This window comes from Lissotriton helveticus, chromosome 5_1 (genome assembly GCF_964261635.1).
Source record: "Lissotriton helveticus chromosome 5_1, aLisHel1.1, whole genome shotgun sequence".
Classification (NCBI taxonomy): Eukaryota; Metazoa; Chordata; class Amphibia; order Caudata; family Salamandridae; genus Lissotriton; species Lissotriton helveticus.
The window spans coordinates 332,340,586-332,365,256 of NC_136065.1; the positions used below are offsets into that span (position 1 = coordinate 332,340,586).

General features: G+C 46.3%; 1 protein-coding gene across 3 annotated transcripts in view; it reads left to right on the forward strand.

Moving 5' to 3' along the window:
- Positions 1–24,671, forward strand: part of VWA1 (von Willebrand factor A domain containing 1) — a 369,137-nt gene that overhangs the window by 128,465 nt on the left and 216,001 nt on the right. For all 3 annotated transcript variants that reach the window (XM_078642405.1, XM_078642406.1, XM_078642407.1), the window contains exon 2: positions 8,612–9,175. In XM_078642405.1, the coding sequence (XP_078498531.1) occupies positions 8,612–9,175 (564 nt within the window). The remainder of the gene's footprint in view (positions 1–8,611; positions 9,176–24,671) is intronic.

Below are 24,671 nucleotides of genomic sequence, written 5' to 3' on the forward strand. Positions count from 1 at the left end.
CCAAACAGCACAAGGTTTACATCCATGTGACTGATAGGCAGGGCCACTGGAATTATGCAATTGTGTGGCGATTTTTGCATAATTGTATATTTGCTTCATTTGTTGCATAATACAACATATGCCGCATAATCTGCAGAGTTTAAGAAAAAAATTGTTTCCAGCTCAAACGGTTCAAAAGTTAGTAAAAACGCAGCGACACATGCTGCCGGGCAGTTGAAAGTCCTTTGCAAAGGTTGACTGAACAACTTTCTGTAGCTTGATGCTATATTTGGGTGTTTAACTAGTACTAATGAGGTGCAACTAATGCCCAAACAGTGTTAACAAGTTTAAAGATGACAAAATGAAGTTATAATGTCACAAAATGATCCACATAATTAGCTTTTTCTTGACGCATAATTCACTCAACCCTGCCGCTTTATGTGACCCTTCCTGCCTCATATTTACTGTGGCCCTGCTGTTAGGGTATCCCTGCTGAGTGCCTCATATTCTACTCACAGCGTAGAGTGTAATTAGTGGAGTACGGCTGGGCCTGTCTTACCCATGTGCTCTAGACTAAGATCCTGTGGCTGCGCTTGTGTGATGAATGTGGCCTCAGGGAGTTCAGTCCTCTGTGAGGACCGTAGACAGACAAAGTGAGGAAAGCACCTGGCTGCCGACGGCAGAGACACTTTTCGCAGCTACCTCTCACCACTGGCGGGCCCCAAAACTAGGGCAGTTCCTCATACACACTTACGGGTTTCCCAACCTGTGCACTAGAGTTTGAGCCCACGCTGTCGTCAAAATGAGACGGTCAGAGAGAGAAAACAGTAAAACTAGGGGAGTCATGCAATGACACAGAAATGAGTATGAAAACAACACAAACTCAGCGTAGCAGGTGCTCCTGAATAGACTGGGGAAGATATTTCCCGTAGCATCCTGCCAAAAAGATGTCTGCATTCCTCACATGCACTAAGTTATTATCTGGTGACTTCAGAAACAAGGGGTTAGTGGGGCAGCGATGACCAAGCAGTTCGAACTTCCACTCGGACCTAATTTAAGAATTGTCATACGAGCTCCAAGACTGCAAGGTAACCAAGTTAAGTAACACCAGTACAAGGGGTAAATGTAATTTATGAGGTATAGAGTAAAAATGGTTTTAGAAACATCCGTTTCATTTTCATGTATCATCCCCATCCCTAATTACCAAAAATACAGTACAAAGGTCGAGAATCCATAATTAGGTACTTTGTAACACAACAAAAAGGCCATCCTTCCATCCTTTTTCAACTTTGGGCTGAATCTTTTTCTGTCCATCTGTTCACAGTTGTTCTTAATCACAGTAAAGCGTTGTAAATGGCCACAACACATGTTTTTATTTTTGTATACATTTGACGCAGGCAGCCAACTAAATAGCCAGTAGGTGCTTAGAAGAATGTAGAGTCTAAATTTAGTGGTTGTGAGATTTGCATAATTGAGGACCCCTATTCCGAAATCCTTCGCATACATAGACCTTCTAGGCAGGGGGCACCACAAGTTGTAACTAACACCCCAAACCTCAGGACAGGAAGATTTCCAGGATAGCACAGGTACTGGTCCAGTACCCGAAGTAAAGAGCAGCACAATGGACTACTTATTAAAACTGCGTTGGGGCCCTGAGAATAGGAAATGTTGTGCCTTGATCCCTGTTGAAAGCCTCTGTCAAGCTAGTCGGTTTGTAGTGCTTAATATTCAGCCTGTTCCTTCACTACTTGAAATGCCCTGGTTGGGAAATATGCGCTCCTCAGGGGCTTCCTTGCTTCCACTGGCCCCTCTGCTGCCTTCTGCTTGTCGAATCCAACATTAAGTTAACCTAGAAGCGCAGCAGGTGCTTCAAGTACCTCAGGTCTGTGAGGGAACGAATCAGATGTTCCAGGGTCAGTGTCGCGCACAAAAACCATTTCCCAGTGTAGCTAGAAACCGAGGAACCAGCTGATCACAACATGTAAAAAGACTGTTGCATCCTGGAGCACTGGTGGTTGTCGGGTCGAGGAGGGGCTAGCTTTGTAGATAGAGGATGTGGGTGCACACAGCCCATATCATCCTTGTGGAAGGAATCCACCCCTTTTCTCTGGGAGAAACTTACAAGGACAATAGCTGCATAACGTAAAACACAGATTTTTAAAAAATATTTTTAATTTTGTCGGACAAAACATATTAGTCTACACAAGAGAGTGAGGTACATGGGGGTGGTCAGAGTAACTATCAATAAGGAATTCTTCCGCGCTGGAGTGACTGGTGACATAGTAAGTATCAATAGGGCACAGTACAAGAGGACCAGCATAGTGTCTGTCAGTCACTGCCCTAATTTGCTGCTTATCATTTTATTCACTCTCAGGTGTACTTTGATGGGAGATTTATATATTTATAGTGTTCTGGCGTGTGGTGCTTGCTTCAGGAATTGCCTTTTGTTAAAGGTGTAAGTTGTACTTCCAGGTTTCGGCGGCAGTCGTCTGTCACTCTGTCCTTTGTTGTTTTCATGACACCGCTGGTTTCTCCGGCGGCTGCTGTTTGTTCGCGATGGGTCAGGTTCTTGGCTCTAGTGAAAGGCCACCTTCGGCTGCTTTGTAGTGCTAAGAAGTGTACGTTTCTTCAGTGCACACCAGGCTCCCCGCAGAGCGTCTGCCTCTTGCTCTGGTGTTGTTTTTGTCCTCAGGCTGCTCCCCGCCCCTACTCACCTCTCTGAGAGCCAGTGCCCCCTTTGACAATCTCAATCTGGCGCCCACCCCTTCCCCGCCTCTTCTCCCGGTTCACACCTTGGTGCTTTCACACTTAACGTCACCTCCAGCTCGCATTTTCAGAGAGGTACCCGGGCTCCCTATCACCGACATGAGGAGGAGGAAGAGAGAGGGGGGACAGAGGAAGAAGACTTGGAGTCGGGGAGACGGATACGGTGGGGGGTGAGAGTGAACGAAGAGGGGCGAGCGAAAGAGAGAGAGAAGCAGTGGGGAAAGAGAGACCGAGAAGTAGGGAGGAAGGAAGATGAGAGAGCAAGTGGAGACGGAGTGGGTAGGTCTGGGTGAGGGAGAGCAGCTTCAGAGAAGTGAGACCTGTGTCCTAACTCCGCCAGTGAAGAAAGCGGGTCCAAAGGAGAAAGAACCAGGCCAGACAGAGCAGGTCCAGGCAGTGTGCACGGAGGCAGGCTCGGTGGGTCCGGAAGAGGGACAGGGCAGAGAGAACAGCTCCAGAGAAGGGCGAGCAGAACCAGACCAGGGCGAGCCGATCCGGACCAGCAGATCCTCCCTGAGCAGGGAGACAGCGCGATACCCAATCAGAATGTAGTGTTCAGCTTTTGGGGTGCCGGGGGGCAACTTTAGGGTTCAGGGTGGGTGTGGGTTTTAAGGTGCCAGGGGGGTAATTTTAGGGTTCAGGGCGGGTATGGGTTTTGGTGTGCATGGGGGGACATTTTAGGGTTCAGGGTGGGTATGGGTTTTGGGGTGCCAGGGGGACAATTTTAGGGGTCAGGTCGGGTATGGGTTATAGGGTGCCGGAGGGTTAATTTTAGGGTTCAGGATGGGAATGGGTTTTGGAGTGCCAGGGGGACAATTAATGGTTCAGGGTGGGTATGGGTTATGGGTGCCAGGGGGGTAGTTTTAGGGTTCCGGGCGGGTATGAGTTTTGGGGGGCAGGGGTAATTTTAGGGTTCAGGGTGGGTATGGGTTTCGAAGTGCTAGGGGGTAATTTTAGGGTTCAGGGGGGGTATGGGTTTTGGGGTGCCAGGGGAATAATTTTAGGGTTCAGGGAGGGTATGAGTTTTCAGGGGGGTGGGATAATTTTAGGGCTCAGTTTGGATATCGGTTTTGGGCTGCTAGTGGGTCATTTTAGGGACCAGGGAAGGTATGGATCTTGGGGAGCCACAAAAGAAAGAAGGCTGTGGCACAACAACCCTATGGTGTATGAGATAATATGTGGCCTGCTTCCTGCCCCCCATGGCTCCTCCTGCGCCCCGTGTTTCTTGTGCCCCACCTGGCACACATCATGTCGAAGGATGGTGATGACCTTAACATTTGCCCCCCCTGGAAAAATTTCTGCGGACACCCATGCAAGGAACTTACCCCATTACGAGGCAAACTCCGACCAGCACAGCCAGGCATCAGGCACTCGGTGCAGAAAAAAAAGAACAGGATGTTTGGTTTATGCACTTCCCCCTTTATAGTCACGTGAGGGTTACGTCATCCTGGGGGAAGTGCAAACAGCTCAGCTAGGCTAGGGGTTTCTGTGGAGTAGACTAGCTGCTCACTTGTAAGGAATGGGACGGGGAGACAGGACGAGGAGGTAATGAAGGGTAAATGTGCAACCTTCTAAGGAAGCTAAAAGGGTTATGCTGATCTCACTGGGTGAGTAGAGCGAATACATGTGGATACAGATAGTGCTACATTAAAGCTTTTGGAAGCAAGGCCTTGCAGAATCACCCCAAATGTCCATAAAAGGGCACCCAGTTACACCAAATGCCTTAAGAAAAAGTCCTTGTTGTCAGAGGAAACGGAGAAAGCAAACGGCAAAATATATTTTTTTGCCTGGGGCTCTGAAAGTCCTTGCAGGTAGAGCTGCATTTGAGGGAGCTACTAATCGTTTCTCAATCACTGTGCTATAGACATATTTTGACACTCAAGTATTTAGCAGGTTTGTTAGAGGCTGCTTGAGTTGTTCTATTTTGTGCAAAGCCTACTGCTGGATTCACAAACAAAGGCAGGAGCAAATAAACTGGGAACTGTTTTTTTGGATAATTGTACTTTAACCTTATTTTTTGGGCATTTGAACAGCATGATGGTACAGTCTCAAATATGTTTTGTAACTGACCTTGTCCGTACAGGGATATTTTTCTCATATTGTCTCCAATTCACAGGAATGTTGCTTAAGGTTATTTAGTCTGGATGGAAAGCACGGATTTGTGGGCAGTTGCTTGTCACATTTTTTTGCCTAGAAAGGGTTTACATCTGGCCTCAAAATTCTGCAACAGTTGTTCTCCCAAGCACGTGGGAATGTTTTTCTGATCAAGGAGAGACATTAGCTTGTGAGAAGTTGCATAGTTACACACGATATTCTCACAACATATGTTGTTGGAGACAAAGAGATAGATTATAAGATTTGAAAGAGAAAAGCATTGCAATATGTTATGCTATGCCATGCTATGTTATGTTAGAATGTATGTGATTATCCCGCTGTATTTCTCCCCGCAGGGAATCACAACGCGGTTGTTACAACGACTGTGTTGTGATTCCGCTTACCAATACTCCACAAGTCAGAACAACGACTTGTGGAGGGGGGCGCTGGATGTTGGAATAGTATAATTTACTATTCCAACTGCAGTCTGTGTGGCCAATAGGGAAGGTGTTGGATTTTAACCTCCGCAAGTCGTTGTTCCAACTTGCGGAGTAATGGTATGAGGAATCACAACCCGGTCGTTGTAAAGACCAGGTTGTGATTCCCTGCGGGCTGAAAGATTTGGGGTAAACGTTGTTTACCGTTATGTTATGTTATGTTATGTTATGTTATGTTATGTTATGTTATGTTACGCTATGCTATGTTAATTTACGTTATGATATGATATCCAACTACTACCGCGGACCGGCCACCTGATCACAAGTTTTAATCCGGGTGGGCGGTCCTGAGGCAGCTGGCCCACGGTGCCTTTCCAAAGACTCATAGGAGAGCCTTCAAAAGGCAGTGTTGTGGGTCAACCATGCGCATTCCAACACAGCCTGGACTGTAAAGTCCATGCCATGCTGGAACTGGGGGTGCACACAGACATGCACTCCAGTGCAGCAGGCATCAGGGTGCCCTTTAGGGCCCTCTAAATTTCCTCACCTTCCTCACCGCCAGCAGTTTCATGTCGTGAACACCGCCATGAGACTGCTAGCAGTGAGGAAACTAGTAATATGCTTGGCAGGTCCGCGGATCCCTGTTGGTTGTGGCAGTCTTGTGGAGCTGGGACCGCTGCACCCAAAATCCGGCGGCCGGACCACCAGCGAGGCAGTTTCCACCACTCCACCACAAGTACGGTGTTCCTACGGACCAGCGTACTCGTAATCACGACCTTAGACTGACATGAAGAAGAGGGAAGGAATCAGGAGCGATTATACCTGAGAAAATAACATAATTTCAATGGCCTTCCTGCGAAGGAAGTGGTTCTGAATCGATGTAGGTGGGTAAGCAACGTATTCCAAAGAAATGGGTTATGGACGGAGAAAAACTCCCCCCCCCCCCCCCCCCCCCCCGCCATGGTGCAGAAGTTGCAGTTGCCCTGAGAGTCTTTGTTGACACAGCAATTTTTCAAACTGTTTAACCACAATCTGACACTATACCGAGGACAAATGAAGGCGTAAAGCAAAGTACTTTCAAGGACATACCTTCCTGCCCTGTAAAGACTTTAGAATGGGATCCGAGGGTGTAAATCGTGGTGCATTGGTTCCTAGGGCGGGCTGCTTCATTTTGGATAGCGTGAAGCTGGCCTAAATGGGAATTTTTGATCCGAAAGTACAAACTACAATCCAGCCTGTGAGAGGGGCTACTGCTAAACGCTTACTTTTTAGACCGAGGAAAGGAAAGACGGGGCGAAATTTTGTAATTTGGAAAACACAGCAAGACTTACCGGAAGCCACTGAAGCGTCCCTGGCGCTTGCTGTCTGCCTGGGGCCAGGAACCAAAGTCTGAGGGCCAATGAAAAGGATTGTGACCGGTAATGTGGGCATCACGGCCGGCTACACAATGTCTTTAGCGAATACATGATCCTGGATTTTGCCCTCCACGGAGGGTAGCTTGTGCCACAATTTGAGTCAGACCTGCAGTTCTGAATTTGCTGATCTTTCTAACCTAGATATGATAAAGGTGGATGCCTCATGCCTTCTAAGGTTGGGCGGTGTTAGGTAGTCCTACTGCTTCGTGGTCTCGGAAGAAAATCTGCAATAAAGCACCTTTTCTCCCAGCAAAATGTATCTTCTTTAGGAAATCGAATGTAATTAGGGAAAGGCAGAAGTCAGGTTCAGCAGAATGTTTTTTTGCATATTTATATAGCGCGAACTCGATCCGAAGGTATTGGAGCGCTTTACATGAGCACCACCAGTTACTTACACATTCAGGGACGGGGAGATTAATGGGCAGATTTATGAAGGCCTTGCGCCGCCGGTGCGTCACTTTTTCCCATGTTAAAAATGACGCACCGGCGGCGCAAGGCCTTCATAAATCTGCCCCTAAGTGATTTGCCCAGAATCACAGAATGTGGAACCGACGCCGAGGCTCGAACCCTGGTTTCCAGCACCAAAGTGATTTGCCCAGAATCAGAGGATGTTGAAGGGACTCTGCGGCCCGAACCATGGTTTCCAGGACGTAAGTCGGAGGTCTAGCCGAGAGACCACATCCTCTCCCCCATTAATGTAGTGAAGAATTGGACTACTTCATTATCTCTTTTGGTTCTTGTGCAGTAGCCTCTGGAGGATTTCTGTCTGGATTAAAATATAATCCTTGTACACCTAGGGGCAGATTTACGAGCCCCATGCGCCGCCTGTGCATCACGTTGCGTGACGCACAAGTGGCGCAGCCTGCTAAGGGATATTTACAAGTACAGGTTAAGTCACCCTGCGTGACTTAACCTGTGCTTGTAAGTATCGCCCCTGTTCACGCAGCACTTTGCGTGTTAGTGGCGGGACATGGGTGTTGCTGTGAGTGGTCCCACACAACACCCATGTCCACTGATGCATTTCCAGATTTACGAGAAATCGTAAACCTGGAAATGCGTCAGTTTGCTATGCCACCATAGGGGTGGCGTAGCCAAGCGAAACGAGGAGAAATGTTTTAATTTCTCCCTGTTTTTTCCTCTTTCAATGCGTGCTGCATTCTACAGCACGCATTGAAAGAGGAAAATTCCTGCAGTGATTGCTTTTGTACAGGAATGGGCCCCTTCCTTCACAAAAACAATCTCCCCATGGCGCAGGCATCCTTGCACCATGGTGCAAGGGTGCCTGCGCCGGTGCATGACAGCTGTTTCTGCGCCAGCGCAGGGGCGAGCACAGGAATGTGACATATCATTGTAGATATGTCGCATTCCTGTGCTCTGAAAGTGCCGCAGCATGGCGCAGCCAAAGGGCATGCGGTGCCGCGCTGCGGCACTTTCTTGTAGATCTGCTCCCTAGTGTGGCTAAACACTGGTTGCACGTTATACAAGATTAAATACGTGCAGAGGCAGCTACTATCAGTATCAACCTCAGATTTAAAGGGGCTCAACTTTTTTTTATCTTTAGAGAGATACATTGTATATATATTATTGGGGCAAAATGATGATACCAGGATTAAGTAGAGTATTCACCAAAGGGTAAAGTGCTTAACTTAGAAAAACAAAGCAAATCACTTCAGGCGATATACATTGCTTAACAAGTAATGTATAAAATGCTTATGTTGACTGATTAATTCAAACAAACTGTAAAAAGTTGACATAATTGGCACAAGAAGATGGCTTCCATTCGTAAGTGGTATATTAATGTTTGCCATCGGTGTATAGAACCTCTGAGGAATGTAATAATAATTTAAGTGCATATATGTATATTTGGAACCAGTTGTGCATTTGTGTGACCCCTTTTTGTTTTTGTTTTTTCTGGCCCAGATCCTCCACAGTTTATCCCGGATTGTGAGGGAGATGTCCTGTTCCTGACAGACAGCTCCGGAAGCGTCTCCTACAAAGAGTTTTCCCAGGTCAAGGCATTCGTCGCTGACCTCATCCAACCTTTCACCTTTGGCCCCCAGGATGTACAGACCAGTGTCATCCACATCAGCACTGTCCCAGTTGTGGAATTCCCCTTTGACCAGCATGGCTCGAGCGAGTCCATGCAGAGAGCCATCCGGGACATGACGCAGCGCATGGGCGACACCAACACTGGCCAGGCCCTCTCCCTGGCCAAAGAGAAGCTCTTCACTGACGAGGCCGGGGCAAGGCCCAGTGTCCCCAAGGTCCTCGTATGGGTCACCGATGGAATTTCCACAGACGACATATCGCAACCCATGGAGCTTCTGAAAGACATGGGAGTAACTGTGTTCATTGTTAGCACTGGGCGGGGGAACTACCTGGAGCTCTCCCAGGCGGCCAGCCAACCTACTGAGAAGCACTTGCACTTTGTGGATGTCGACGACCTGCACATCATCACCAAGGAGCTCCGGGATGACATCATAGGTAGGTGGGCGACAGTGGGCGTGGTCATTATCTGCCAGGACAATTTCCCATGATCTACGAGTATATATGATCTGCCAGTACATATGCCCAGCATCCGCTGGGACACATGTGCAATATTTTGACAAACTGCCCCTTAAGTGGCCACCGACAAGAAGAAATGTTTTACTAAAAGTGTTCTTGATTACTGCATAGGTCACAAAATGTTGCATTTCACATACTCAACTGTTTTTTGTAAATTGACTTAACACAAAAGTCCTGACTTGATGAACGAAATATTGGTGGTGTTAGTAGCATAACAACATAAGGTTTGTCAGTTGGAGCATCTCAGACCAGAGGGATGCGGTAGGTAGAACAGGATTGTGTGTGCTGTAGCTGTTGAAATCAATATACAAGAACCAGAATCTGATAGTGAGGGATGGCAACCATTTATTGGGACAGCCCAAGACAAGAGACTGTATATTTGGTTATTACATTACCTGCTTTTACATTACAGTATTTGCTATTGGAGGTAAAGGGATGATGTTGCATTTAGTACTCACTTTGCTTTCTCTTGCCCTGTTCTGTGTGTGGGGGGGAGAGGGGCGGAGTATGTGTCAGCGTAAATGAATACTTTAAAGGTGAGTTTCATTACAGGCACCAATCCCTTGAGTGCTGCTGATCCAAGGACCGCAGGCACAGACACTGCAACCTCAGACTAAGTGGGGCCGAAACACAAAGGGCTACTGTACTCAAGGCTGAGCCCCGCAACCCTGGCGGAGGCCCGACACTCGTCGTTGGGCATCCACAATGAGTAACTACAGTTCATACACCTATTCCTTGAGTGTTGATGATCCAAGGTGAACCGCAAAGACAGGCACTACGATCTCAGTTTCAGTGGGGCCATTGCCCTCGTAAAGGAGGCCCCCAGTCCTGGTGAGGGCCCGCTCTCGTCGTTGGGCCTCCGCAATGAGTAACTGCAGTACATGCACCAGTTCCTTGAGTGTTTCTGATCCAAGGTGAACCTCAAACACAGGCACTGCAATCCCAGTCTCTCAGTCCCCAGACCTACTGTGCTGTGTGCCCTGGTGTAGACACACTTAACTGGGACCAAGTAAGGCCGACACTGGCACGGCACTGCGGCCTAGTCAGGCTGACACCAGCAAGAACCACAGGCCGAAATCCAGTGTGTTCCCATCCTATTCCAACGGTGCCAGAGACAACTGAAAGTCCAGCGATGGTCACCAAATCAATGCTGGCCTTGCATCCAGTGTCCTGGCAGTGAAGGAAGGCTTACAATGCTGCTGGTAGGTGCCTCACACTTAAAAGCATGTCAGTGCATTTGAAGTACAAAAGGGACATCAGCTCATTAGAATTACGGGGGTTCTAAAAAATGCTGGTGTTACTGAATACGTGAGTGCAGCAAATCAGCAAAAACATTAAGTAGGGAGGTGTGAGGGAAGGAGTTGAATGAGATGGTAGTCAGACATTTCTTTTTGGTAAAAAACTTGGTTAAAAGTGCATTATAACTTTATGAGCCAATGTTCTTAAATAATTGGATACATTGTTGCATTTTTCAGGGTCTTATTTAAAAGAAACCATTAATAAGTCAATGTGAGTTTAGCCACACTTGCACTCAATGGTATACGTGCAATAAATGTATATTGGTTTGTTTACTTTAAAAAAATGCATAATGCCAAATTCCACTGTTAAAAGGTTCAAATAAGCCTCATGTTCATCAGTATTTGTGAACTGTGAAATTGAGATATTTTTTACATTTCACATGCCTCCTTCTTTCATCCACTAAAGAACCAGATCACTAGCGAATGCCTTCTCTTTAAAGCCACATAATATAAGCTTAGATATACATCATAAGGGGATGTGCAGGTGTTTGTTAAAAGTTGTATGCAGCCTCTCCATAATTACTATTGACCTTTAACTGCATTTACACAAACAATATTGCCTGAAAAAACTGATTCAAAGGCCTCAATAATTGCCATTATCCTTCTAAACCTCTTTCAGGTCTGGGAGTGCAGCACAACCCGACACACCCATATTTCCCGCATGCGCGCGTGCGTGAGAATAACTTGTCCCTTTTCTTCCCGATTATGCATTTATTCATCCTGCCTTTCACCCCTTCTATTATTTGTCTCTTGTTTTTGTTTGCCTTTATTCCTCCTTCCAATTATTTTCCTCTGTTCATTTTTTTTATTGCTATCACATCTCCCTTTTCTTTGTTTTGTACCCTACAACTGGAACTCTTTCTGCAGGCTTAGCCAATCAGCTCTAGTTCTGCTCTATGTTTTTCTTCTAAAGTGTTTCTTTGCCTTAGTCGTGGTGAGAGGGCACAAGAGGACACCATGTAAATGGTGGAGGACTTTCATGGCAAACTAAATTTGAGTCACTAATATCCTGGAAAACAGCACTCAGCATGACAGGGAGACCACGTGTGGGCAGTGATTTTCTGTTCCAAGTTTAGGGTGCATTTGCAGGGTCTACATTCGGTATGAAACTCTGTCAGGCAGGAAGGGTATTAGTAGATTTGCATTCAGAGGTTTACACCCCTCCTACTATGACATCTCCGACTTTGATGAAAAAACCCCTACTACCACGGCAGACAACTAAAGGGGTTATTAAATCTTGGCGGTATGTATACTCTGTCGTACCGGTAAGAGAATACACAAACCGCCAAGATAAAGGTTTGCCCGCCCATCGATGCGGGAGGATCTTAAATTTGGCTACTGCGATGACTACTCCATCACTGCCATAGCCAAACATTTCTGACAGCCCTACGTAGTAAAAGCCATCAGAGAAATAACGATATCTCCGCTCACCCAATTAGGATCGGCAGACATATAGCCATTTTTTAATGTTAGTCTCCGCCAGGCAAACCCTGGCAGTAAAGGACAGTAAAAAAGGACTACTACCCCACTCGCCATGCGAGATGACTTCCCTGGAGAGCGGGGCATTTATTTTTTCTTTTTAAGAAGAAAATCCCATTTTGAAAATAAAAAAGAAAATTCTTTGGTGCTGGGCTCCTTCATGTAGCCGGAGCCTTGCACCAAACAACAAAGAGCATTGACAGGAGTCACAGCGGTTCCTGCCAATGCATTAGAAATGTCCATCTGCTTGTAGGTCATGTATAAATGGCAGGCGGTCCCTCCAGCAGCCGGATGGAGTAAATTACTCTGTCACCCTATTAGAACGAAGTACTATGCCTTTGTGGTCTCTGAAGCACTTGCCTACATGGGTAGCACGCTACACCATTTCGGTGCATGGTTGGAAGGGTGCTGTCTTTGTTTCGATTCTATGTTGGAGGTGTTTTCATGTCATGACCACCAAGATTTGTGATGCAACACAGACCTTAGCACTGCGACGGTTGAAGTGTGAGACACTGATGCGCAGTGTATGGTTTTCAATAAGCTGGCAGCTTTGAGCAGCTCTGCAGATCTCTTTATTGTATATCTTAAGTTCCCTTTCCAGTAATATGGTAACCGCATAGGGTTGTCCGTTCTGAGATTTTTGTGTATGGTCGTGAGAAGGTATAGTTTGGAGGGAGAGATAGTCAGGCAGATTTTCAGGAGACCATTAGCAGGAGGTATAAATCAGTCAAAATTACAGATGGAAAATCTGCTGTTGAAACTCTACATCAAGCTCCTGTTCTCCTGTTCACTGCTCTGAAAGCACTTGCATCATACCAATCACCCAGACGCGCCGAAACGTGTCTGTGTGTGTTAAACATTCTTGATGGATGTCTGTCTTTCCCACTAAGTCATGTTTAAAGTGGCACTGTCTAACGAGCAGGACTTTATACTAAGCTTTTAATTGGACTCCTGTGACCTTAAAAATGTGCATCCCTTAGAGGGCAAACACGGAGAGGGTTTGGGGGGGAGGGGTGAAAGTAGAGCACAGCGATGATAGGAAAAAAACAGGCAATCATGGGAAATGTATCGTTTTGTACAGGAAATATGTCCGTAGGGCTACAAGAAACGTGGGCAGAAGCACACCTGCTGTGAACAGCCACATTTCGAATTCCTCGAAAGCAGAAGAACCACCGGAGATTATATTATCTCACAATAACTTGCCAACAGAGCTGGGGCAGAGTCCGTAACATGCCAGATGCGTCTGAAAAGTTGGAGGGGAAGGCGTCAGAATGAACCACAAGTCAAGTGCCACTTAAAGGCAGATTAAGTCTCGTTAGGTGCCTCTGGAGAGCTGGAGCAGAGAGAGTCACATGTAAAGTACCACTGAAAGGTTAGTAGGGCTGGGGTAGAGTAAGCCACAACACAGGCACCTCTGAAAGGTTGGTTAGACAGGAGAAGAATCGTAACGTGTTAGGCATCTATGATAAGCCCGAAGGGCTGGGTAAGTGGGAGTCACTCTAGGCACTTTCGTTATCTAAGATCATAATCATGAGTTTTGCAGGTAAGAACATGGGGACATGGGGGCATATTACCAGGGGCCTTATCGCCGCTTTAGCAGTTAGCGACAGCTTTCTGATGAAAGCGACCGGTTTGGGTGCCGCTTTGCATGTCAGTGATATTTATCGCTAATGACATGCAAAGTAGGCATTCCCGACCAACAGACCTGATAAACAGCCGCTAACAGGCCTATCGCCTATTAGCAAGGAGGCCCTGGCCCAGGTTAGCGTCGTAAAAAGTCACGCTAACCGGGGTCATTGCCGATTTTTTAACACCTGCTAATTTCATGATTTAGCAATACCTAACATGGGGGGGGGGAATAATGCTGATACAACCACAAGGGCCGTATCAGCAAGGCTTTCCCCCTTTCCCATGCAACATCGCTGGTTTTGTCGCGATGTTGGCCCTTCCCTCCCGCTATCGCTGGAATATATATCACCATAGCACTAATTGTTGCTAATACAGCATTAGCATGGCGATATATTCCAGCGATAGTTGGCAATGAACCTTTTCACGCTAAGCGCCCTCTGCGATATTTTTCGCAGTTTCTTGCTAACATGGCCCATAATTAGAGAAGTATTTAGGTTATTTCTAGCTGACTTGTCAATCTCACACATTTCTTTGTCAGCTTCTTTGTCATTGGTATAGCGCCTAGCTGCCAGAAATGTCCACATATGGCCCAAGCAATCACCAGTGGCTACGATTAATTCAAGCATTCTATCCATTACCTTGCCGTTGTTGCAGTTGATTCTCTAAGTGAAACACGAATACCCAAACATGAGTCTCGTGCTCAATGTGCCAATGGAATCAAGCTATACCCAGCTGATGAGTCCTTATCAGGGCAAACAGGTTCTGGCTTGCTTGTGTACAATGAAATACACACCGCTGCCTACTACATCCCAATCTATGCAGGAGGTCTGGGAGTGGCATTATAACCTTAAAGTAAACAGCAAGCTTTTTGCCTTAACATTGTTCACAAGGCAAGTTCTAAATAAATACCAATGGAGTTTGTGTTCATGTCTAAGTGGGCGTAGTCTCATCATGTTTTTGTGACGGTATTATATTTGTGTATCGTTCTAATAACAGTACTAACAATAGATGCTAAAGAGACATGATTTTCGAATGCAAAAAAGGACTTTTATAGTGCATAGACAGGCTGAGCGGCCCGTGGGGAAATTACGTAGATTTCTCAGTAGGCTTCAGTTACTTAGAAGCAAGGCAGAGTCTGGAAGGCAAATGGACTGAAAGGCCAAATGTCTTTGGCAGTCCAGCATATTAGCTGAAGGAGGATTTGAGTGGCAGCTGATAAGATGAAGAGTATGCTCATGTGTGTAGGCGTGTCCTTGGGGAGGAGAGAAGACCAGTTAATGACGGAGACTAAGGCTGTCCCTACTAGACTCTACAACTACCAACCTTGAAACGCGGTTCCCTTATCTTGGTTGTCTTCCCTTTTGAGCCATGTAGTGGATTCTGTCAGGATCTTAATCGTGTGGTGGGTGCTCATTGTCACACTGTCACTGAAATAGTATCCCTGCCCTGTGGCTCCAACTAAGATGTCAACTAGAGGACACATCTTATAGGCTGGTTCATCATTTCAGATCCATGTAATTAAGGAGTAACACTGCTGTATGAGCATGTAAGATTTGCCAAGCTCTTGTCTCTGAGGCCTGTGAGTGCAAAGGCTCTGAGCTTTGAAGTAGAGAGTGACTCCGCTGTCATGTAGTGTTCTTTAAAGAGATGTGTCTATTGCTTGTTTTTTTTCTTCATTCTAGATGGAACAGGGTTGGGGCTGTCTTCATGGATATCAGAATGTCATTGCATATCTTGGGTTCAATCCTTTTCTACTTCTTCAACTCCAAAGCGATGGTGTTCGATTTGGGTGTGACAAGACCCATCTGAGTTGGTGATTTTGCCAGTCACACAGGCAATGTGGGCAAGTCACAATGGCTTTGTAGATAATGCAGCTGGTTTTGAAGTTGGTGCAGGGTGGCAAGAGGATGTCAACTGCCACAACAGCACCATAATGGATGGAATGCCTGAATGAATCTCAGCCCATTGCAATCGCTTGGGCGTCATCCAAGTTCACAGTTTATTTCCCCACCATGCCACCTTAGTTTGGACCCAACCATATGCAAGACAGTTTTGACCCTCCTCCAATGGTATGGTAACGGTCCAGCCCAAACTGCCAATCCAGGTCCTCCCTGAACCAGAAAACATTGTTTTACCTTCTCTCTCTTTTCATCATACAGCAGTCGCAAAATGAGCACCAATCTGATTTTGGTTAAATTACATTAACTTGCTTTCCTAACTTCAGCTGCACAAAAGGCATAGTTTGCCTGATGCATGTCTGGGAACTTAGTTCTTGAGCACTAGCAAGATGCTCCACTGATAGGTAAAGGCCGGTGAAGGCTTTATACTGACAACAGCCTCAGAACTTAAATTACTAGCAATGGCAGTAAAATTCTAGCAAGGTTGAGATATATGTGTATATCTCCTGTGGGGAGCGAATATCCTCGTACGTCCTTATGATATATCATGGTGGGTCATAGGATTGCTGCTGAAACTTGTTAGGTGTATGTGCAGCCTTTCATTCTTCTGAAGACAAAAAAGAGCAGTCCTGAGTAAGAAATTCACACATGGTTCCCACGTCATCCCATACCCCAAGCACACTCCCACCCCTACCCCAAACCTTCGATCACATCCTTTCTTATTAACTTACCACTGAAATAGGTCACCTCTTGACTTCGATAAGAGAGCCTCATTTAGGAATCCTGACACGTTGCCGTGCAAAAACAGCGTGTGTCACTTTTCATAGTGCCATCTTTACTACACCATGGATGCACCGTATTTACAATACAGTGCTCCATGGTGCAAGGATTTACAGATACGTCAGGTGCAAACCTTATGTATTGATGGAGAACACTGACGCAACTCCAGCAATGCATCATAACCCATGGCTGAGTTCCATGTGAAAAGACCTGCATCAATCCTTACGTCTGCATGAAACTCATACATTTCACCGCGCCACTTCTATGAGGCTTTTTTACGGGGTACAGCCACCCTGCTTACATTATACCTTATGAAGGTATAATGTAGCACAGGCCTTTACAAAGTGGTGCATCTGCCTAGATGCGTCACTTTGTAAATAGGGCGCAGTATGATGCAATGATTACGCTACCCCAGCGTCACAAAAAGTGATGCAACGGCAGTGCCAGCCTTCATAAATAAGGGCGTGATTTTCTACCCTGCTCTTGTAAACACGTCCCCTCCATGATGCGTCGTCTCCACAAGTCTTCTTCATGGGTACACTGGACCGTGCTGACTTCCCTATCAGGAGCCACAATGGGGCGGAGGTTGATCCTTCTTCACCTCGCTCTATCCTGCCTTCTCATAGGACCTGAGACGGTTTTTCTCAAAATGTGTCACCACCCAATCAAGCCAGTATGTTTAGACAAGCAGCACTGCAGAAAGCATTTGAGCATGTCTATGGGAATGTGAATGTGTGAAAGGACTGCAAAGAAAAGCGTCCCTCACATAAGTGCAATCCTTTCAAACCAGTCACTGACTCCCCTCCCTTGTGCTGCTGGCGTGTGCACTCTAAGATGTCAGCACAATGTCTGGTAATGCTATGATTGCTAAATTCCACTAAGCTGCCATCATCACACTACATGTCTAAAACCATGAAATGGGAATGTAGTCCTCTACCAGGCTGAAAGGGATGCAGGGTAGGTTGAGGACTGGACTCTATCAAAGACGGGCCGAGGCTGTCACACTCATGCTAGGTCAGCATGAGACTGGGGTCAAAATCCAACAAGCATTGAAAATGCAATAGGTCTCGCAATAGAATAGTTAGACATTTTTCTTTTTGCAAATGGAAGAGTGGCGTTGCGTGGATGAGTGGCGTTGCGTGGATGAGTGGCGTTGCGTGGATGAGTGGCGTGTGTGAGTGGCGTTGCGTGTGTGAGTGGCGTTGCGTGTGTGAGTGGCGTTGCGTATGTGAGTGGCGTAGCGTGTGTGAGTGGCGTTGCGTGTGTGAGTGGCGTTGCGTGTGTGAAGGATTGGTAGTGCGGGCACTGCTGCTTGGGGTATCTGCGAGATTTGTGTAAGTAAATGGAGAGGGGGGAGAGAGTTGTAAGAGAGAGTGAAAGAGGCAGAATCGTTGAGAGGAAAAGAAAGTGCGAATCTGTAAGCTGAGAGATGTGGCATAACAGAAGGATTGGTAGTGCGGGCACTGCTGCTTGGGGTATCTGCGAGATTTGTGTAAGTAAATGGAGAGGGGGGAGAGAGTTGGAAGAGAGTGAAAGAGGCAGAAACGTGGAGAGTAAAAGAAAGAGCGAAGGAATCTGTAAGCTGAGAGATGTGGCATAACAGAAGGATTGGTAGTGCGGGCACTGCTGCTTGGGGTATCTGCGAGATTTGTGTAAGTAAATGGAGAGGGGGGAGAGAGTTGGAAGAGAGAGTGAAAGAGGCAGAAACGTGGAGAGTAAAAGAAAGAGCGAAGGAATATGTAAGCTGAGAGATGTGGCATAACAGAAGGATAGGTAGTGCGGGCACTGCTGCTTGGGGTATCTGCGAGATTTGTGTAAGTAAATGGAGAGGGGGGAGAGAGTTGGAAGAGAGAGTGAAAGAGGCAGAAACGTGGAGAGTAAAAGAAAGAGCGAAGGAATCTGTAAGCTGAGAGATGTGGCATAACAGAAGGATTGGTAGTGCGGGCACTGCTGCTTGGGGTATCTGCGAGATTTGTGTAAGTAAATGGAGAGGGGGGAGAGAGTTGGAAGAGAGAGTGAAAGAGGCAGAAACGTGGAGAGTAAAAGAAAGAGCGAAGGAATATGTAAGCTGAGAGATGTGGCATAACAGAAGGATTGGTAGTGCGGGCACTGCTGCTTGGGGTATCTGCGAGATTTGTGTAAGTAAATGGAGAGGGGGGAGAGAGTTGGAAGAGAGAGTGAAAGAGGCAGAAACGTGGAGAGTAAAAGAAAGAGCGAAGGAATCTGTAAGCTGAGAGATGTGGCATAACAGAAAGATTGGTAGTGCGGGCACTGCTGCTTGGGGTATCTGCGAGATTTGTGTAAGTAAATGGAGAGGGGGGAGAGAGTTGGAAGAGAGAGTGAAAGAGGCAGAAACGTTGAGAGGAAAAGAAAGTGCGAATCTGTAAGCTGAGAGATGTGGCATAACAGAAGGATTGGTAGTGCGGGCACTGCTGCTTGGGGTATCTGCGAGATTTGTGTAAGTAAATGGAGAGGGGAGAGAGTTGGAAGAGAGAGTGAAAGAGGCAGAAACGTGGAGAGTAAAAGAAAGAGTGAAGGAATATGTAAGCTGAGAGATGTGGCATAACAGAAGGATTGGTAGTGCGGGCACTGCTGCTTGGGGTATCTGCGAGATTTGTGTAAGTAAATGGAGAGAAATTTGTTTAGCAATATTAGAATCTGAGTGCTTACTCACTCAGCATCAGAGTGGTTAAACTGCTGACCATGGAACGACTAGTTTTGTTCCAATTGTGCAGTACGGTACAAATAAATCTGTTTTGTGGCGTTCATTCAATTTCTTCATGCATGCCAGGTCACGTGCTTTAAACCACAGCCATATTACGTAGGCCATGCATCTTAGAAAGGATTTCTAGTTACACTTTTTTTGGTCATTCCCTTTAGAGAACACACCTCAACTTTCACGAAAGTTACAGCACATTAACAATGAGAGCTGCATTAGTGAGCGCAGGACCCATGATCTTCAAATTGCACACAGTTCTCTACAACATGCACATTAACCCACTTAGCTATGACACCGCTCAGAAAAAAATGCCTTGATAGGGGAGGGTGACACAGAAATTGAGCTGCAGGTGTGCTTCGTGCAAATTATGATGCGATATGTTTGGGGAGCACACTCACACACAACTCTACTCCACACTCCGAGCTCGTGCTAAAACCCGAATCTCGAGGGAGTTGTGTGTCTGTGACATTGTAACCTGGTAGCTTTTCCATCTTCCTTCCTTGTGTGCAGATATTTTCGGTGTGACGATTACGATGCAAATACACTCGTTCGAGAGATTGGAGCTGTCACTGGGGCGCTGGAGTCACAGCTGAGTTTGGAATGAAAGAGGCGGATGCGTGCACTCAGCATTCAAAGACCCTCGGACGCCTTAATGGCACATGGAATACTTTACAGCCTTCTAATGGCAGGCGGCGGTTATTGACTGGGAAGAACAAACAGAAAGCACCAGAAACTAGGCGGAAATGCAAGACGCATGGCAAGCTGGAGGGAAAACGTGCGATATCGGCCTCTGCTTTTAAGGGATCTGAGATTTAATGAAAGGTTGGTGCATTTCAAAGGCATGGTGTTTGACGTCTGTGCCCCTTCACATGCGCGGGAAAGGCGGGAAGACATAGCCCTACTTGGCTTTCTCTGCCCTGCTCTCTACAGAGAAATCTCCCGAATAGCCCTTGCATTCTGTTGGTTAGAGATGCTGATTTATCAATTGTTAAGGTAGGTGGAAAATAGAAATGGAACTGTCCCCGGAATGGGTAATCAGCATGCATGAAAGTCTACAATCCCTAAATAAAACGCCTGTCTCTAATTTCTTTATACCTCAAAGAAACAAGTTAAACAGGTTTTAAAAGGAGACACGGCCTCCGGCCGTGAAACTGAAAGTACGGCCGGGCGGCCGTGAAATGCACAAGGCGGGCAGGGGAGGGGGCGGAGCGGGGAGAGCGGCATGTGGGTGTTAAAAAGCCGGGCCTTTGAAGTGAAGCTAAGCTTCACTTCAAAAGGTGTCGGAGGAATGCGGGAGAGAGGAACAGATGGAGATTGCGGCTGTGCACGCGCTTTTAAGCTCAATGCACATGCGCATTGAGCTTAAAAGTCACATGCACTGCAAGGAATCGCCACGATTCCTTGCTTCTTAGTTAAAAGTTGTTTAAGCCGCAATAGGCTCGCAAGCTCGATGCGCATGCGCATCGACAGGCGAGACCTAAAAACCGGCTTACCAGATACTCACAAATTGGCCACACAGGGCAGGGGATCTGACTGTACGCCATGCATGAGACATTCTCGTCTCAAAATCCACCTTATAGAAGTACACCAGTGGTAACTGTGAATTCTTTAGAGCTACACATTAAGGTCCTCCAAGTGCTATAAATCTGAGTGTTACGTTTTAGAGATTAAAAGCTAAAGTCCCTTCCAGAACACTCAAGCTGACAATTATTCTGAGATAACCGGTTTTTGTGAGCTAGGTAGATGGAAACATAGTATGGCACCTGGTAATTTAGCTGTCGTTGTATAATGTAAATCTGTGGTTTAATCAATACATTAGCTAGTAGCATTCACCCCAGAGTGGTACAACAGAGGTAATCAAATGTTACTCAGATGTAACCAAGTAGGGTCCACCGAAGAGCAGTAGAGAGCAATCAAAGAGAAGCGATTTATAGAGGGATTTTAAGGAACATTTACCAATGAGTGTTGACTGGTGAGAGTTACTGAGAGTGGTAATGATTGCGCTCAAGTTTTACTTGCATTTAAGAGTTTGGGTTTTCATGGTAGTGGCTTGTAGGGTAGGAGAGAACTGTTAGAATGTAATATGTGAGGTATGGGCAAGGATGTATGCACACTGGGATTACCAAGTACAGTCCGCCCTACCGAAGTATATCAGAGCGATCCCAAGCAGCAGCTCTTTACTCTGATTACAGTGTGTGAACTCCACCAAGAATTGTACAGTTGAGAGTTACAAAGTGTAAGTGTCCCCCACTGCCACACAGCTGAAAGTTACTTTGTATAGTGACGGGTGTTCCTGAGAGTTAGTCACGGGCAAGAAGACTGGTCCATCTGAGAGCAGTGTGAAGTGTTGGAGAGAGCGGTTTAAAATGTTCCATGTTAGGTATATGCATGGTGTTACACGTCGTTACGAAAAATGGTCCACCTATGAGCAGTCGGACAGACGTAACTGTAAGTTTCAAAAGTACCAACAAAAGTTTACATTGATGTATATAGTTTCATTTAAATAAACGTAGTCCTGCAGGAATTTGCCCATATATTGTGTTGTTGGTGAACACTGATTGGTTTTCAATCTATTGTAAATTGGATCCTAGTCTGCCACTGAGTGACAGCAGGCAAACACAATTGCTTAGACCCAAGGAGCTGTGTCTTTTCCCATCCCTGTTGACGAAAGTCATGCCTTGGGACATCTGGTACTGGGGAATGGGAAAGACATGACTTGTTGGGATTGTTAAGCCTGTGGCTCCAGAGTGGTAGGCTTGAAGTGCCCAGATTTTGACCCTACTACTGGAAGCCCAGGAGACTAGTGTCTCTGAAATATTGGCAAGCTGTGTGATTGAAACTTCTCCAGTCCTTTAGAGGAGCTGGTAAAGGTCCATGGGCCCGATTCACAAAAGTAATCTGAGACAAAATCCTAACTTTACAACTTTTGGAATTCACAAATGGCATTTAGGAGTTAGAATTTTGTTGTGTCAGTTAAACTTAAGTTGTACTTAAGTTAAACTTAAGACCAAAACTTAAGTTTAACTGAGACAAAATCCTAACTTTACTACTCCTAAATGCCCTTTGTGAATACCGAAAGTCGTAAAGTTAGGATTTTGTCTCAGATTACTTTTGTCAATCGGGCCCCATGCCCCATGATATTAGTACAACCCCCTCCCCTGCCCCAGTGAGCTTCTGCGAACACATCCTCTTTTTAATTCCCTGCCTCTTATTTTAGATTATATTAGATTATATCCCTCTAGATAGTTGTTTAGTCTTTAGAAAAAAGACCACTGAACACAAAGTCCAGCATAAGGACAACGCATCCAGCTTTCTGTATCTGATGTGAGATCACACTTCTCTTGAGAGGCAACAACAGTAGAAGCTGAACAATGATGGCTGTCGTTTTTCACTTAAACTGCACCTGCCTGCAGTAATAGAACCAAATGCAAACTTTCCTACATGAGACAAATGTCTACTGGGGGAAAAGACTGTCCAGCCAAGCCACTAAGACCTTTTGATGTCCCAAGGCATTCTTCCAAGGTACAAGTAAGTGCCTTCCTCATATACTATTCTTCCAAGGTGCAAGGAGTAATCTGCTAACAGGTACTTTTCTCCCACGGTGTAGGCAATGTCTGTTGCAAATGTTTTTCTTCCAGGGAGAGAGCTGGGAAATCCACTTCTCCCAAGCCAAGGTGTGATGAAATGCCGTTCTTTCTAAGTGAGAGCAACTACATGCTGCTTAAAACGCCTTTCTTCCTACGTGTAAGGAACTTTTCTCCCAAGGTGCTAGGAAATGTATGTTGCAAATGTTTTACTTCCAAGGTGAGAGGAACTGGGAAACCCACTTCTGCCAAGGTGTGAGGAAGTGTCTTTTCCAAATACCGTTCTTTCTAAGTGAGAGCAACTACATGCTGCTTAAAACACCTTTCTTCCTACGTGTAAGGAACTTTTCTCCCAAGGTGCTAGGAAATGTATGTTGCAAATGTTTTACTTCCAAGGTGAGAGGAACTGGGAAACCCACTTCTGCCAAGGTGTGAGGAAGTGTCTTTTCCAAATACCGTTCTTTCTAAGTGAGAGCAACTACATGCTGCTTAAAACACCTTTCTCCCAACATGGAAGGAACGTTTCTCGCAAGTTGCTAGGAAATGTATGTTGCAAATGTTTTAGTTCCAAGGTGAGAGGAAATGGCAAACCCACTTCTCCCAAGCCAAGGTGTGAGGAACTGCTTTTTCCAAATAAAGTTCTTTCAAAGTGAGAGCAACTACATGCTGTTCTTACAACATGGAAGGAATGTACTGTCTGTTGAAATCCACTTCTCCAAAGGTGCAATTAATCGAATGTCTGCTGCAAACACCCATCCATCCCAGGTGAGATAACTGTCTACTGGCAAGTACCAGTGGTGAAAGCCTGCACGTGCCGAAGATTAAGAAGAGCGGAACCAGTTGAAGGAAGGAAGGAAGGATGCTGAAACAAAGCACGGAACACGGCCCAGCCATTTGGGCATCTTGTTGAAACTTGCAGGAGACAGCAGTAGAACTTCCTGCGGCACCTATTCATTATATAATCCTGGCCCTGGCATGTTAACATAGTGTTTCGATGACAGCTTATCTGAGCCGGGACGTAAGGCAGACAGGGAGTGCCATGGAGCGTCGGTCTGGGATCCCGCCCACGTGGTTGTGTGTGTTATGGAGGTGGTTCCCATGGCTTCCCTGCACAGGCGACATATTGTTCTACGATTGCACGGAGGCCGAGAGGCTGACCTCATGCTTTGGCGCGAGGCCAGTGGCTGTGCGCGAGCCTGCAAGCCTGACCAGAGAATGGGAGTGGAGAGGTGGCCTTGGAGGCGACTCTGCCCTGGGACAGATAATATTCTGTTCCTAAATAGCGCACAGTGCAGAGCGAAGGTTACCTCCTTTCCACGAGCAAAATACCGACCATTTGTTGTTGTTTTAAGTCTGCTAAGCTGAACCTTATGGTAACAAGCATTTACAATGCAACGGTTTCGCCTTTGGAGAAGTTAGAGCTATTGGCATTGTAAAAGACAAAATTTGTATTTATGTGTTGGTTTTGAAAACAGATAAATAAATGGCATTGTCATTTACATTGCCAATAGCTTAATCTCTCGCAAATGTGAGAACTATTGTACCCTACGGACGAGCTCAGCAGACAGCAATTACTACCACACACACACACACACACCCAGAGCCACACACACACACCCAGAGCCAGCCCCACACCCAGAGCCACACACACACACCCAGAGCCCCACACACACACACAACCAGAGCAGTCACATACACACACCCATTGGAGGAGTCACACACACACACACACTGGAGCAGTCACACACACACACACTGGAGCAGTCACATACACACACACACACACTCTGGAGCAGTCACATACACACACACACACACTCTGGAGCTGTCACATACACACACACTCTGGAGCAGTCACATACACACACACACACTGGAGCAGTCACATACACACACACACACACACTCTGGAGCAGTCACATACACACACACACACTCTGGAGCTGTCACATACACACACACACACTCTGGAGCTGTCACATACACACACACACACTCTGGAGCAGTCACATACACACACACACACTC